The 15,605-nt window shown below is 35.0% G+C and overlaps 2 protein-coding genes across 8 annotated transcripts; one reads left to right on the top strand and one right to left on the bottom strand.

Moving 5' to 3' along the window:
* The first annotated feature begins 676 nt into the window (after positions 1–676).
* On the top strand, positions 677–2,453 carry LOC115969965 (WRKY transcription factor 23-like). Its single transcript, XM_031089609.1, has 3 exons — positions 677–1,287; positions 1,553–1,696; positions 1,813–2,453. The coding sequence occupies exons 1-3, from the start codon at positions 911–913 to the stop codon at positions 2,213–2,215; spliced, it is 924 nt and encodes a 307-aa protein (XP_030945469.1). The 5' UTR covers positions 677–910; the 3' UTR covers positions 2,216–2,453.
* Positions 2,454–3,693: 1,240 nt separating this feature from the next.
* LOC115971381 (flowering time control protein FCA) lies at positions 3,694–14,753 on the bottom strand. Of its 7 annotated transcripts, none has more exons than XM_031091268.1 (15): positions 14,175–14,753; positions 13,500–13,570; positions 12,483–12,561; positions 11,747–11,829; positions 11,605–11,659; positions 11,152–11,213; positions 10,343–10,409; positions 9,113–9,192; positions 7,432–7,496; positions 7,115–7,180; positions 6,612–6,909; positions 5,762–5,905; positions 5,538–5,663; positions 4,639–4,704; positions 3,694–4,487 (listed from the first exon to the last, which is right to left on the bottom strand). In XM_031091268.1, the coding sequence occupies exons 1-14, from the start codon at positions 14,587–14,589 to the stop codon at positions 4,642–4,644; spliced, it is 1,674 nt and encodes a 557-aa protein (XP_030947128.1). In that variant the 5' UTR covers positions 14,590–14,753; the 3' UTR covers positions 3,694–4,487; positions 4,639–4,641. The 7 variants fall into 7 exon arrangements, with proteins under 7 accessions (XP_030947128.1, XP_030947131.1, XP_030947132.1 ...); XM_031091269.1 differs by having other exon boundaries at positions 3,762–4,072; XM_031091270.1 differs by having other exon boundaries at positions 3,762–4,013.
* Positions 14,754–15,605: the final 852 nt, after the last annotated feature.

Genomic DNA, 15,605 nt, shown 5'->3' with positions numbered 1-15,605 from the left:
TTCCAAGGATAAATTCTCAGTTATATTATATATATCATATACTTGATAACAAATAAGACATGTAAACACCCGTCCTTTGGCAATATAAAATGTTCATCACTACATTCTTTGAATTCTTTCTATTCCTTTTTGGTTCGTTCTCAGATGAAGACAATCTGGCCATATGATAGCTGAGGATCTATACACACACTCAACAAAAAGTTATTTAAAAAGACAAAGAGAATAGAAAATAAAAATGAAAACATATAAAGCAAAAGGGAGAAGATTAGAAGCAAAAGAGAAAAGAAAAGAAAAAGGAATATCTTTGGAGGATTCATTGCATTAATAGATTATTATACAAATAGCCTACAGAAATAGACTAGTAGTTCATGAGTTCACATGCACACGAGTGAGAGGTTTAGATAATAGTAGTAGGCTTTTTCTACGGCTTAAGAATCTCACGTGTGGGTAAACCCCGTTCACATACACACACTGAGCTCGATCGAAACCGGTTAACCGGTCAAACTCTTACGTATGAAAGCTACGACCACTTTGTCGGACCATGCATTGAATTGCTACCCAGTTATGAATTTAACACCGTACAAATATCTGACCTGCAATTGCCGGTCAATATAATTTGTTGCCCAAACCCAAACCCTTTCTTTCCTTCTTTTTCCACCCACAAATCTCCCTCTCTCTCTCTCTCTTTCTCTCTCTCTCTCACACACACACACTTCCTGACCCAAAAGAAAAACTCTCTCTCTCTCACTTTCTCTCTCTCTCTAAAAGCTTATAATTAAAACCAGATCAGCCCTATTCTACTCTACTCTCTCTTTTTGCTCTGTGTGTGTTAGGGATAGATAGAAACTTTCACTTTTATTTTTTTAGTGATCTCTTTGGTTGATGAAAGATTTGCAAATTTGAGAGAGTTATGGAGAGGAAGGAGATGATAAAGATGGAGGAGCTTGTTGGATCTTCTTCGTTTACTGATCATATATCAGATAGCTATCCATTTTCTGGGATATTCGACTTCTCTGAAGGAGAAAAGAGCTCTTTAGGGTTTATGGAGTTACTGGGTACCGGTGTTCAGGATTATACAAGTCCTCTTTTTGATTTGCCACCAATATCTATGGCTCCCTCAGCTCCACTTCCAGCTGTAAAAGAGTGCTCTGAGGTGTTGAATCAGCCTGCCACGCCTAACTCTTCCTCGATCTCATCTGCATCCAGTGAGGCAGTGAATGATACTGAGCAGACTAATAATAAAGCTGTAGACCAGGAAGAAGAGCAACCAGATAAGACTAAGAAACAGTGAGTTTTTTTTTTTTTTTTTTTTTTTTGGGTTTTTCCTACTTTTCTTGCTCTTGATTTTATGTTTAGAAGATACCCATTTGAAAACAGGTTAAGATAGAAAATGGGGTTTTTTTTTTTTTTAATGTTTTTTGTTTTCTGTGTTTTAATTACATTAAAAATGATTATAATGGAAAATCTTTTTGAGGGGTTTTTTATTCTTTTTCTTATCTTATTATCATGTGGATGGATTTTTAGATTTGGTTTCGGTGTTTGTGGTGTTTAGGTTGAAACCCAAGAAGACAAACCAGAAGAGACAGAGAGAGCCGAGATTCGCGTTTATGACAAAGAGCGAGGTTGATCATCTGGAAGATGGGTACAGATGGAGAAAGTACGGTCAAAAAGCTGTGAAGAACAGCCCCTTTCCCAGGTATATAAATGCAATACAAATTAACCTCAATATCCAATTTGACCCTTCTTTTTCTTTCTCAAATTAAAGCTCAAGGTTTTTGCATTATTCTAAAGGTCTTTCCTTTGTGGATTTAGGAGTTACTATCGTTGCACTACAGCCTCATGTAATGTAAAGAAACGTGTGGAACGCTCTTTCACAGATCCAACCATAGTTGTGACTACCTATGAAGGGCAACACACTCATCCAAGCCCAGTCATGCCTCGCCAAAACTTTGCTGGAGCTCCACCAGGTTCAGGAGGTGTCTCTGCCACCAGCTTTACTATGCCAATGCCAAGAACCCTATCTCATTATCAACAACAGCACCAACAATCTCTTGCCAATCCCTTAACACATTCCAATTTTGCTTTTAATGGCTTATTTGCAAATAATCCTGGTTTACTTCGTGACACTCGGTTTTGCACCCAAGGAGCTGCTTTGCTTAAAGACCATGGACTTCTTCAAGACATTGTTCCATCGTATATGCTTAAGGAAGAGTAGAGAAGAGGGACCAGTTAATTAATTACTACTACTTATGTAATTTTTGTTTACTAACTTAGTAGGAGAGGAGATGGATATGTAGATGTTTTGGGATGTAATCTTCTTGCTGACAGTGACAGGTGGTGATCTTTCTTGTAGAACCCATTCCCGTTTATACAAACCCGATGATATTATCACTGTAAACAAGGGTTTTTGATCCAATGCAGGGACTAGTTTCTCAATTTGGTTCTTTGTTTCAGCATTTTTTTTATTCTTTTCTTTTCTTTTCTTCTTTTTATTCTCCTGACCCCTTCTTTGTCCTATATCTTTGTTTTTTGTTGTTGAAGGGAATGTGCATTGATTTCATTGAGAGTACAGCAGTCAAGATTTTGAGGGTTTGGGGTTACTCTCCACTCTCCAGAGAGAACAATTAATGTGGAAGCTTTCTGGCTTTTCCTTTGTCTGGGAATCCACAATAAAAGGTTTCAATTTTTGAGGATTTGGTGAGGAAATTTAATGTGCTGTCGCTAGGTATGCATGGGGGTGCAAGTGCAACAAGAAAGAATAACTCAACCACTTCTTTACCCATATTGAGCCTGTTGAGTTAATGCCTCGTATTCGTATTTGTATTTTTTTTTTCTCTCTAATATTATGTCGTGCTAATGTGCAATCCACTAGTGGATTTGATTCATTGAACAATGGTAGGGAGGACGTGGGGTGTGACGAAAGAAATTTTGCTATACAGGGACTCACATGCACAGATGAGGGATTTTGAGTGTGATTCTTTGTTTCTAATGATGGAATAAATCTTGATAGGGATGTGGGTACTTTTAGCTTTACATGTTAAAAAAGAATGGCTCATATATGGTTTCAGTAGCTGCATGTGCTTAGGCCATATGAGATCGTTATCGATGGGAATAACTAGAGCTTGGTGGATTACAATGCCAGGAGAGACTAGCATAATTCTAGCAGTCTCCACCAGTGGAACCCATATATGAATTTGTTGCTTCCAATTATATTAATACTGTGTATCCGCATTACCATGCCTGTATGATATTTTTCTTGTTTTCTCACCGGGCCAATCAGATGCATCTCAAAATATTTATGGATTTAAATACTCGATTGGAGTAATGCACTAGTATAGCAATTATGCTTTCCTCATCTAATTCTAAAATCGGAATAAGATTTTTATTTAAAAATAAAGTTCTTTAAAATATAATATCATCCATTTGGTTCTTCAAAATATATATATATATATATATATATATAATATAATATCATCCATCTGGTCGTCCGCCCATCCACGACGGTGACTCTCCCATATTTTACACAGCCATTAGGCTGGGCTGGCTTTTCCGGAAATCTTGCAATTTCCAGCCATCACGGAGCATGGGACTCAAAAAGATGCTTCGATGGATGGGTTTGTAGAAAAGAATATTTTCTGTAAAACAATAATTGCAATATTCAATCACAAGAACACGTCTAGCATGAGGACAAGCTTAGCCAAAAACACACTGAATACATTCCCTTAAAATCAGCCTCAATTTTCTACATGAAAACCAGCAGAAGCACGCCAAAAATGCAACTTCCGATTTAAAGATTTTGTTTAATTTACATAAATTAGAAAGTAAACGAAATAAATTGTAAAGATTACTACCTTAAGGTAACCTATCAACTGAGATACGCATATTAAAAAATAAAAATAAAACATTTGGTGGCCACCACCTCTACCTAGACCTAATATTACATGCTTTTCTAAGCTCCGCATCTCATTTTCAATTAAAATGCCGTTGGATGCCCCTTTTTCCACCACAATCAACTTCAAACATAAACACCAAAAGTTAATAATGAAGTTGCGTATGTCCAACAAGAAGTCCCCTGCATACAGAATTACATTCATAGTACAGTGCTGTTACCCCCTCATTTAACACCACCTAAAAGCTAAGAAATTATTTGCTACCCACGGTGGACTACACCCTCCTCCCACATAGTGAGAGGGTGTATTACACTGGATACACTAAATAATTTCATCTAAGCCAATCATACATGCTTGGTGAAATATACTCCAGTTAAAATAAATAAATAAAACCCAAAAGAAAAAAGAATAACGCAAAGAGAAAAAAAAAAAAAAAAAGGGGGGGGGGGGGGGGGGAGGGGTGGTGTTGGAACATAGCTTATCTCTTTAAATTCATTAATGTTTTTTGTAACTAATCACTCATGGAAATTGTTTGCATAGCTACCAATTTGCCAAGATGCATGCACAGAGAAGAGCCACCATCAGCATCTCTGCAACCTTTTTAAGAAAACACCATGCAACTACAATTGAGTTTTTTTTTTTTTTTTAAAGCAATAATTGTAGCATGAAAAATAATCACAACCTTTCCAGCATTTAAATTTCAGAAATTAAAAAAGACCAAGTAGATAATGAATATCAGAAATGATACCTCTTAAGCACAAGTTGGGCCAATAACAGGACTAGATTCTGACTGCAGTTGCACATGATCCAATTCCTACAAAATTACAGCGTACTAAAATGAAGCACTTATACCTTCCATCAAGTCAAAAAGAGGGGGGAAAGAGGGGAAGATGAACATTTTAGTTCCTCAAAAGGACATGCTGTGAGAAGAGTCCAGTGTCCATTGGCCATGCGGTACTACAACTGATATCCATAACATAATAAAGATTTGCCAAGATGAGTTTCTGAGAAATGAATGAAAAGCACTTGTTCCATTACACTACAATATAGAAATTCTACCTCCGTCATATAACCCATCCTGCTAAATCAGCATCCAATGATTTTGGACAAGCCCAAGTAATTAAGCACACAACTCATTTCCACCAGACTGTAAAACTTAAAGACACTGGCCAACTCATCAGGTAAATCTGTTACCAAACCAGAGCAATGCAACTTTTGGTGAGGCCATGGTCAACCCTAGAATAGACAAACAGAGGCTACAGTTCAATACATGAAAGTTGCGATTCAGAAGTTCTAACAGGAGGTCTAGTTACGTTTGGTGAGCCAAACTTCACCATGTGAATGACCATATTCCACCATGTGCCTAACTTTGAAGAGGATGAAGTTATGTAGCACCTAAGATATTAGCCGACATTGAAAGGTGTCGAACTACTGAAGTGGGAATGTGTGATGACAATTTATCACACAACACCAGGTGCGTAACTAATTATGCAACGAACAAACAAAAGTTAAGAAAAAAAATTAATTTACAACCAGAAAAAGGGGAAGAAGAAGAAGATAAAACACCAACAAAAACTGAATTCTGACTAGTGCAGATAAGGTAGGGTTTTAGAAGTTTCTGAAGGAAGAGACTGGCTGAAGCTGCACCTGTTCTATCTGAATTACTTGTTGGCTTGAAGGCAAAGAGGGCTGAAGCTGATGGCTTGGATTTTGCAGGTTTTGATGCTTCAGTAATTGATGCTCATGTAAGGAATATTCCTGAGGCTTCATCCACTGCAAAGCAATTTTTCACAGCTATTTACTCATCTTCTCAACGTACCAAAACTCAAACCAGAAAAATGCAAGAAAGATGGTTCAGGGAGAAAACTTACTCTACTCTCACGAGTGACACAATTATAATAATACTTGTGTCCATCAGGACAGGTATGTTCGCTCCAATCACACTCTAAAGAAGTAGTTATATAAGGACTTAAAGGTACAGCAGGTGAGGTAGAACTACTAGCAACTGTTGGAGACTGCAGGGAGGGGGAAAAATAATATCACTGACGGACCAAGTGGCATAGTTGCCAAAATTACAACAACCAGGATCAAGTCTGGACAAAGTCACAAGCTTACATATGATGTGAAGTTAAATGAATCCATTCAACAGTATCTAGTATCTGCGACTAGCAGGTATAACAATAAAACATCTCTTTAAACACCAACTGTAATGAAAGCATATGGCTTTATTATCCACCAATGGGAAATCACAACCAGAAGATATCAACAGCGCCAAAACTTAGAACTGTTGAAAGGATACAAACAATAAAACATCTCTTTAAACACCAACTGTAATGCATGCATATGGCTTTATTATCCACCAATGGGAAATCACAACTAGAAGATATCAACAGCGCCAAAACTTAGAACTGTTGAAAGGATACAAACTCCAATTCGAAACTATCACCACTCCAGGTATTTCTGGAGACACCACACATTCTTGATAGTTTATTGTCTATTGAGGTAAACAAACATTTCTATAAAAGCTTGGATATCCATACTACAAAGCCAATCATAAGTCGTGCTGAAAACAAATGCTATGAGAGGATGCTTATGACATTATTCCTGCAAGTATGCCAATCCCTTCAATTCTGATTTCCCTCAAAGACCAATAGATAACTTACCCCATACAAAGGAACTAAATAATCATTTATCATTTTGTGGTACCTGCTGACTATTTACCTGTGAACTCGGCTGCTGCTCCACTTTTCCAGTTTGATGAGACTGCCTCTGCACTTCAGAGCCTTCTAGTTGAGATGATTGCGAGCTTGTCTGTGGAGTTCGTGTCTGTTGTAATGGCATCTGAGCCAACTGTGAAGGCAGCTGCTGTAGGGGAGGAAATGATTGTTGCATGAAAGGTTCTTGCTTTTCCATCTGAGAAACTGATTGAGGTAATGAACTTGAAGAATTTGGTCGCAGAGGATATGAAGCATTAGGCAAAATACACCCTCCCATAGATTTGCCAAGACTGGGTGCTACCCTGCCAAAAAAAGAATATATATTAGATTTTTTATTATTGTTGTTGGTAAGTTACACACCCATTGGGTTTTGAACTCACACCATACCTTCCACACTATCTTAAAGGGGGAGGAGGTGCTGTTTGAGCCAGAGCTCATTGGCAAATATATATTAGAGTATTTCAACAAGAACAACAAAAATAAGGAAGAAGAGGAATGGAGACACACATGTTCCTAGCAAATGGTTCTTGTGAACAAGGAGCAAAATTTGTATTTGCAAATATATGATTACCCCTGGAGAGAGAAAGAAGACATAATCAGCAAACAAATTATTATCACTTTTGTTGTAGTGTGAGATGAAGAGATATTAGCACAGGCGAGGAACTAGCTGAATTGGACAGAATTTTTCTTGGAGTGGACAAAGAAAAGTGACAACTCCAAGTCCTTTACATGGATCAGTTAACTTGTAATTTAATTACTATCTGATAATCACAAACAGAGCATAGGTTAACAGTTATATAAGAAAGTAATAAGAAAGCAGAAACCTTGGTTCTCCAATCTTAGGTTTCTTAGGATCCGCAAAACGAACAATTAATGGCTGGTCACAACCCTAAAGAATACAAAAAAGGAAAATAATAATGAATAGAAAGCCTCTACAAGTTCAATGAGATAAGTGGTACATATCAAATGCTCTGTTTATTTCGCTGAAAAACCTTCTATAAAGATAGTTTTCCATATTTTCCAGTGTTTGGTAGTATAAAAAAATCAGTCAACGGAAAACTATCTTTATTCAATGGAAAACCCTAATAAAAATAAAGCTTATTTTCTATCGCTTGTTGTCCAATAAAAATATTCGGAAAACAAGCTCTCTCCCTCATGGCTCTTAACTCCTATATATATTCTCTTTTGTTTGCCATGGGAAACAATATTGGTTTGGCGCTCTTTCACTCTTTTTCACGGTAAGCACTCTCAAATCTTCTCTTCCCTTCACTTTTTCTCTCTTCTCAATTCTAATGCCCACATTGTCACTCTCTGGTCTCTTCGATCTCTTTCCATTGATTTCACTTTTTGTTTCTCTCTTCTCTCTGTTTCTCTTCCCTTCTATAAAACTGTTATTTGATAAGGTTTTTTTTTTTTTTTTTTCCTCCCTCACAGATCTGTCAGTAGCTCTTCCTTGCAAGGGCGAACAAATCTGCAGCGGTACTTTTTTTTCATTCCTCTCTTCCAAAATCCTAATTTTATTAGATATTCAGTGTTTTTGTTTGCTAAGTGGTGATTCTATTAACATGCTGAGTAGTGATTCTATTAGATTTTATTACTATGCTGATTTTATTTATCTGCAGAGCAGTACTTTGTTTTTTTGTTTGCTGATTTTATTAATATGCTGAGTAGTGATTCTATTAAATTTTATTACTATGCTGATTTTATTAATCTGCAGCAGTACTTTTTTTTTTTTTGTTTGCTGATTTTATTAATATGCTGAGTAGTGATTCTATTAGATTCTATTCTATTAGGTTTTTTTTTTTTTTTCCAACAGATTTTTATGCGTTGTAGCATGATTTGTATTTGTTCAAATTTTTATAGATTTTATTACCGATTGAGTGTTTATTCATTTACATAATTGCTTAATTAACATAACTGCATAGGTTATAGCTCTTGTTTTTTTGTTAACATTATCACATTTGTTTTTCACTTGTTCTCCAACTCGTGAAGCCAAAACCAATATGGTATTTTAATATAACAATAGGGTCAAAAGAAGCAGAAACTCTGCTGCTCATACAGCAGCAAAGTTCGCATTAGATTCTATGTTGTCTTGTTTTTTTTACTTCAGGTAATCTTCCACCTAGTTTAGCTGCTGTTTGTTTGGAAGATGCCAACACTTGTATTTCCTCGTTTTGATTTAATGCATTGCAGATTATCAAAAAAAATATAACCCCACATTATTTCTAGGATGTGTGAAATCCCTTTTTTCTTTAATCAGTTGACGTGTGCAGTAGGAATTTTATTGTCACACTACTTGGCTGGTGTTACCTATATACAAGAAATGTTACAAAAAATTTGTGAATACCAAACATCGGAAAACATTCTCAAACTCATTTTCAAGGTCGTTACCAAACACCGGAAAATGAGATAGTTTTCCAAAAAAATGTTCTCTGGAAAATGATCCATTTTCCAAAAAACACTAATGCTGAAACAAACAGAGAAAAAGTAATTTATAAGCTTTACCCTCATCTTGAACGTTCCATTTAATGCTTTGATTGCCGCCAGTGCCATTTCCCAATGGGAAAATTTAACAAATCCGCATCCTTCAAAACAGCATAAACATCCATTTCAAATGAAACATCAATTGATAGTGTAACAGAAAGACAGATCTATTGCACTATCTGTGCTTTAAAAATGCAAAACAGAGTTTGAAATTATGAAACTTTATGTGCCAACACAGGCAGATAAAAGAGCTGATTCCTTTTCCCCCAAGCAAAAAAAATTATTAGACAACCACAAAGGAGACAACTCACATACAAAGGAAGTACACAAAAGATACCTCTGAGAGCAGTGTTCATAAAAGCATTAAAAAAATGCCTATATAATTTTATATAATTCTCTGTACTTTATAAAATGCATGAATAGATAGCTCTGATCAAAATGAAGTGTAGCATTCAGTCAAAATACATCCAAAAGGCAGACCAAAAAGTATAAGAATAGTAAATTATCCTTGGTCATATTAAAATGTCATGTCATTTGATATGCAAACAAAAAAAAAATTTGTAGTACAACACCTTAAGAATAGTGTTTGCATAATAAATCAGCGGTCCACATCATTGCCTTCAAATTGAGCAGTTAAGTTAAATGATTCATATTTTTTTAAGAAAGATTTATATATATATATATATATTTATATATAAAAGCACCATAAGATCAACCATTTAATTTTAATCATTCATTTTTTTATAAGAAATATAGAAAACTAAAAATAAAAAGGTGCAGTTAAGTAGGCATTTTGCTTCTTCAAAAAGCACCAGAAAAGCAGTGCCTCTTAAATGAGTTTCATTTTGGTCAAACAAAGCACTTAAACCAGGTCTTTGACCTTTAAGTGTGCTTTTAACAACACTGCTCGAGAGCCAACAAGCTTTAAACAAAAAATATAGGTAAAGTATTCACCATTTACAATGTTTTTCCTTCTTTTTTCTCTAATTTACCCTTAGTACATGGGTACAAAATCAGATAGAAGAAAAAAAAAAAAAAAAAAAAAAAAAAACAATGTAGAATTGACCAAATAATTGCAAAAGTGATTGTATGGGGTCAATTAGAATTGCTGGAGATTTTAGGTGAAACCAATACATTGGGGCTGAAATGAAAGTCCAGAGCAAAAAATACCTACCAACATGTCCAGTCCTAAATACCATAATTCACCATTAAATATGAAAGACAGATTAGATAGTTAGATCAACAACACACCACGACTTTGCTTCAGCTCATCGCGTACAATATAGACATCTTCAATGGGACCATAGGCGGAAAATATCTGACAGAGATAACATCCATATAAAATTCATTGCATCAAATATATAAAGACTATGAGAATATAAAGCTTAATAACTGTAGCTGAGTTGTGAAAGAAAAATGAGCAAGGATGCTTTCCATAAAGTCATGTGAACAACAACAATTACAACAAAGAGGTTTCACATAGGGAAACAGGTTTAACATCAAACTGCAAAGGTCAAACACTGGGACATGCACACAAAAATACATATATATAGCACACAGGTAACATACAAGATATTTTAACCCAAGCACACATTGAATCACATGCAGTTTTAATCTCAGTTGATTTTCTGTCCATGCCCATTCAATGACATACAACATGTATTTTGGAAAGCTATTCATTAAAAGAAGATCGCTCACAACTTGAACAGTCCATGTCCCCACACTGATCTCAGTAAAGAGTTGGCTTTCAAACCTTTGTCCTTATATTTTCTAGAGAATAGTTATAGGTCTCATGGTCCCAATTTTGTTATTCATTCTACCATGTGAAGGAAATGCATCCTCATTTTTGTTGTATATTCATCCCACCCACAAGTGGTGGCTAATGACCCTTCTAGGCATCCTAAACACATTACCCTCACCTCACATATCTCTATGCATCCTGTGTCTGTAACCATTCCTTGTTGGTGCATACATACAAGAAGATACCAAAATGAGAGAGTTCACTTTATTTTGCTGAGGAAGGCAAAGAACTAGAACATTTTTTTGAAAATGGAACATACCTCCTCAACTTCCATTTTTGAAGCATCTTTGTTCAGGCAACCAACATACAATTTGTCCACCACTGCTATCACAAGAAATTATTTAAAAATATAACCAGAAAATGAACAGGGGATAATATATATAAAAAAAATAAAAAATAAAATAAAATAAATAAAATTAAAAACTTTTCTTTATTGATAAGTTACACAAACACCCAATGAGTTTTGGCAAAAATATTGTGTAACCATTGAGAGGGGAAAAAAAAAAAAACAGATGGTTCATATATTTGCAAAAAATATGTGGATAAGTGAAAAACCGGAAGCATCATGCAAGACAAAGCCAATGCATCTGTGCAGATACCATATGTACTCAAATACATGCCAAAGAACATTATCACTATTGAAACTCAAAAACATGTAGAAATGCAGAATTGATAGAAAAGGTAAAAGTAAGACAATGTCAAAAAGAACAACCGCCAAGACGCTCCCGTTCCCTATCTGCATATTTGACTGTGAGGGGAGCATGTTCCTGGAAAAAGAAAATATGTAAATCAAATACACAAACAACAGCACAAAGAGGCTTTGTATTATTTATCCAAGAAGCTCAATAACTCACCCCAGGAAAAGTGTATTGATTGTTTAAAGATCTAATAGCTCTTTCAGCTTCATCTACCGTTGCATATTTCACAAAACAACTTCCTGTACAAGTAAAGCCACATCCACAAGCACAGAAGTATTGATATTCTTCCACAAAACACATATCCATAATATTTCTGTTACTCTTCCATTATGATTTTTGATAGAAACAAAAAATCGATGTTCTCACTCTCAAGCTTCACTCTTGTATCCTAGTTCTATATTTTACATCTATTATATATTATTTTGCCTCTTGACAGTGATGAAAGTAAGGGACAAAGTGGACCATTCAAATTAGCGACCGTTTCAACAGTTCTAAAAAAAATAAAACAAAAAAAGAACCAAGGAAAACTTTATAAGAACACAGATAATAAATGTCTACCATTTTTAAGTAACATCAATGAGAAATAGCACATGGCTAATCATCTTACTAAGGTTTGACTGTTCATAATAAGTTAACCTCTGGGTCAGAGCACCCATGGTACAAAAGCAGGATCTATCCACCTTACAAATTTCATAATGAAATGCTGGCTGCTAGAAAGTTTTGTGGTCATTTCAGTGTTGTAGATAGGAAACCATGGTCAATAAGTGATAAAGGTAATCAAGATAAACAATGAGCATTTTGGCGCTCTAGAGAACTTCTCAAAAGACCAGGAAATACACTAATATGGATCACGAAATATACATATTTTATATATATAACAGCATTACAATACCTTGTTGTTGGCCAGTTCTCTTATCTTTCAATATAACAACTTCAACTACATTTCCATGTTCTTCAAAGACAGGTCGGATCTGATGTAATTAGAAGCAAAATCCAAGAGTTAATAAGAAGTAATAATTATTACAAGCACAGAAAATAGTAACAATTTGAAAGAGAAGAAAAATTAAGGACAAAAATAGGACTTTCTACACCATCAAAAGTCCTACTATTCCTTTCTTGCCCAATAGTCCACAAGATGCAGAAAGGAGCAGCCTTCCCAACTCTTAGACCACTATTATTATGGAACTTTCCGTGCCAACATTTGAACTACCATCTTTGGCATAATCCGAGATATTCCAAATAAAGCAAACACAAGAGACCACGATTCTCTAGCCACAGAACAATGAAGCAAGATGATCTGCCGTCTCTCCACAATTGCTTACACATTCAGCACCAGTATAAGATCACAACATAACACTTTTGCAAATATCAACAGTAAAGATCTTTCCCAGGGCTGCTGTCCATGTGAGGGGGGAAAAATGACCTTACAAGGCACTCTAGCTCCCCAAATGCTTTGCCAAGAAAAAGGAACCCCCCTTTAACCCTTCAAGGAAAAAAAAAAAAAAAAAAAACCTTCTTGACAGACTTCCCTTTATGCGTAAAGACTAGAATGCCTCTCCCTCTATTCCAAAGTTCTGGCTAGGACTAGGTATGCAGTTACATATACACATCAAAAAGGAGAAATTCTAACTTCTTGGAATTTCAACACAACTAAAAGTTGAAATACAAACTTGATGCATGTTTACGGAAGAAGCTAGTTCAAACAGATATGTACTTCTTCTTCTTTTTTACTTTTGATTGATAAGTTCTACATATGAGTTCTGAAACTGCACCCTCAACCTTCATCTCCTACGTTCTTATGAGGGAAGAAGTATCATTTTAGCTAAAGCTCATTGATCTATGAACATTTACATTCACATACAGCAAATATTGCGGACATGTTAATGCCTTGAGGGAAACAATAACTTACATCTCCTTCCGTTGCTGTTCTGGAAACCGGTACAACATAAAGTTTTACATTACCAAAACCGTCCACGCTATCTAAAAGGGGGAAAATTAAAAAAAAAAAAAGGTTACAACTTAGGACATTAATTAAAGTTGCAGTCAGACATAATTAACATGATTTCCACAAGAAAGCACCCCATAAAAGTACAAAGAAAAATTCCCAAGCCAAAATCAATAAATAAATATCGAAACAATTCTTTCATCATATAATCATAATTACACACATGAATTGGATTAAAAGCCAAGTATCTCGTGAGGCAGAGCCGTGCATTCCCATTCTATAAAGTGAAGTTACTATGAACCATGAAGCCTCTCTTGTACGGTCAAAACTTAAAATCCTTACAACAAAAGCCTTAAAAATGAATATCATGCCAAGTTAAATATCTTCAATTCTAAAGGGCTATTTGCAAATTTAGAGCGAAATTCAGAGGTGATTACTAATTACTCAGTTTCAAAAGTTTAGGGACACATTGTAAATTGAAATTTATATTAGGGCGATTAAACCACATTTTTTTTTCAGTATCATTATGATGAAAATTTGAAAAAGAAAAACGAAAGCACTAAGTTTTATTAAGCTTACGAATTTTCTTTTCCTACACTTTTTCTCAGCTACCAAACAGAACATCACATTACTACACACCTGGAGTATCTCCTCGATGCCGGCCTCTTTTGCGTACAGAATAGGCGGAACCGGAACCGGAACCAGAACCAGAACCAGAACCATATCCACCGGCACCACTATTGGGAGGGAAACCTCCAGAGCCAAACGACGACGAATCGTTTGGCTCAAAGTTCACGTGTTGATGGTGATTGTGATGGTGGGGGGGATGTTGTTGATAGTTGGAATTGTTGAAGTGTTGGTCATGGTGGTGGTAGTTTGAATGGTAGTTAGGGTTGTTAAGGTGCTGCTGGTCCTGGACCTGGTAGTTGGAATTGTTGAAATGATGCTGCTGCTGCTGCTGTTGTTCATGGTGGCTATGGTGATCGGAGAGTTGCTGGTTTTGGTGTTGGGACTCTTGCTGCCCATTGAATCGGTCTCCTCTCTGCCTTTCCATTTGTGACTTTCGGTTTTTTGGCGAAACCCTAACCCTATAATTCGATTGAGTGAGCGAAGAGCAACTGAGGAAGGAGAATGAAAGAAGATTAGCAGCGAAGGCGCGAGAAAGAATACCATCAAATCAAAGAACTCTGGGAATTGCCCTGATTAGTCCCATTTTTTTTTTTTTTTTATCTATCTTAATTTTATGACTATATTAAAATTAAATGACACCCAAAAAAAAAAATACAAATCTTATTAGTAATCTATATATCATATTATATCATATTATCATATTATATATAATAAAAGTTGGGTTTAGACGCCGTAGTTGTGCCAAGTGGCTTCACCAAATTGCAGAAATTTTAATAAATTTTTAGATTTTAAGAATAGATATATAAATATTTTTTGGATAAATATGACAAATCAAGTAATGAAATAAAGTAATATTTGATTTACAACTATAGCAGTTGTGTTTATCTAAAATGTTATCAACAAAGTCTAAAATCAATAGACTCTTCATCTAATTCTTTTTTTTTTTTAATTTAAATTATATTATCACGTGTAACAAGAAACCAAAATACGTACATAGTACATGTTAAAGTTGAAAAAATAATCTTAATTAAAAAAAAAAAAAAAACCAACAACATAGTACATGTTTCTATGATATATATATATATAATAAAAGTTGGGCTTAGACGCCATGGTTGTACCACGTGGCTTCACCAAATTGCAGAAATTTTATTAAATTTTTAGATTTTTAAAGAACTAAAAAAGGATAATATACTATGAGGACTCTAATTTATTCTTATCATTAAATAAAATTAGATTTATGACTACCATGACTCTAATTTATTCTTATCATTAACTAAAATTAGATTAACATTGTTTTTTATTTGTTAGGTCAATATACGGAATGGATATTAGAATGAACAAAAATGTTAAATAATGTAAATAAAAATTGATGTTAACCTTTTGTTTTCTTCACTTTTTTATTCTATCTTATAGCTTCTCTCTCTCTCTTTTTTTTTTTTC

The sequence above is a fragment of the Quercus lobata genome, chromosome 12 (assembly GCF_001633185.2).
Source record: "Quercus lobata isolate SW786 chromosome 12, ValleyOak3.0 Primary Assembly, whole genome shotgun sequence".
Classification (NCBI taxonomy): Eukaryota; Viridiplantae; Streptophyta; class Magnoliopsida; order Fagales; family Fagaceae; genus Quercus; species Quercus lobata.
The sequence above is the reverse complement of the archived record's forward strand: the minus strand, read 5'-3'. Positions and strand labels throughout refer to the sequence as shown.

Coding starts and splice junctions, on each gene's coding strand:
- LOC115971381 (XM_031091268.1), bottom strand. CDS start 14,589: ATGGAAAGGCAGAGAGGAGACCGATTCAATGGGCAGCAAGAGTCCCAA. Junction 9,193..10,342: donor TGAGCTGAAGCAAAGTCGTG/GTGTGTTGTTGA, acceptor GCTGTTTTGAAG/GATGCGGATTTGTTAAATTT. Junction 7,497..9,112: donor ATGGAACGTTCAAGATGAGG/GTAAAGCTTATA, acceptor TGTATTCTTTAG/GGTTGTGACCAGCCATTAAT.
- LOC115969965 (XM_031089609.1), top strand. CDS start 911: ATGGAGAGGAAGGAGATGATAAAGATGGAGGAGCTTGTTGGATCTTCT. Junction 1,288..1,552: donor CCAGATAAGACTAAGAAACA/GTGAGTTTTTTT, acceptor TGTGGTGTTTAG/GTTGAAACCCAAGAAGACAA. Junction 1,697..1,812: donor AAGAACAGCCCCTTTCCCAG/GTATATAAATGC, acceptor TTGTGGATTTAG/GAGTTACTATCGTTGCACTA.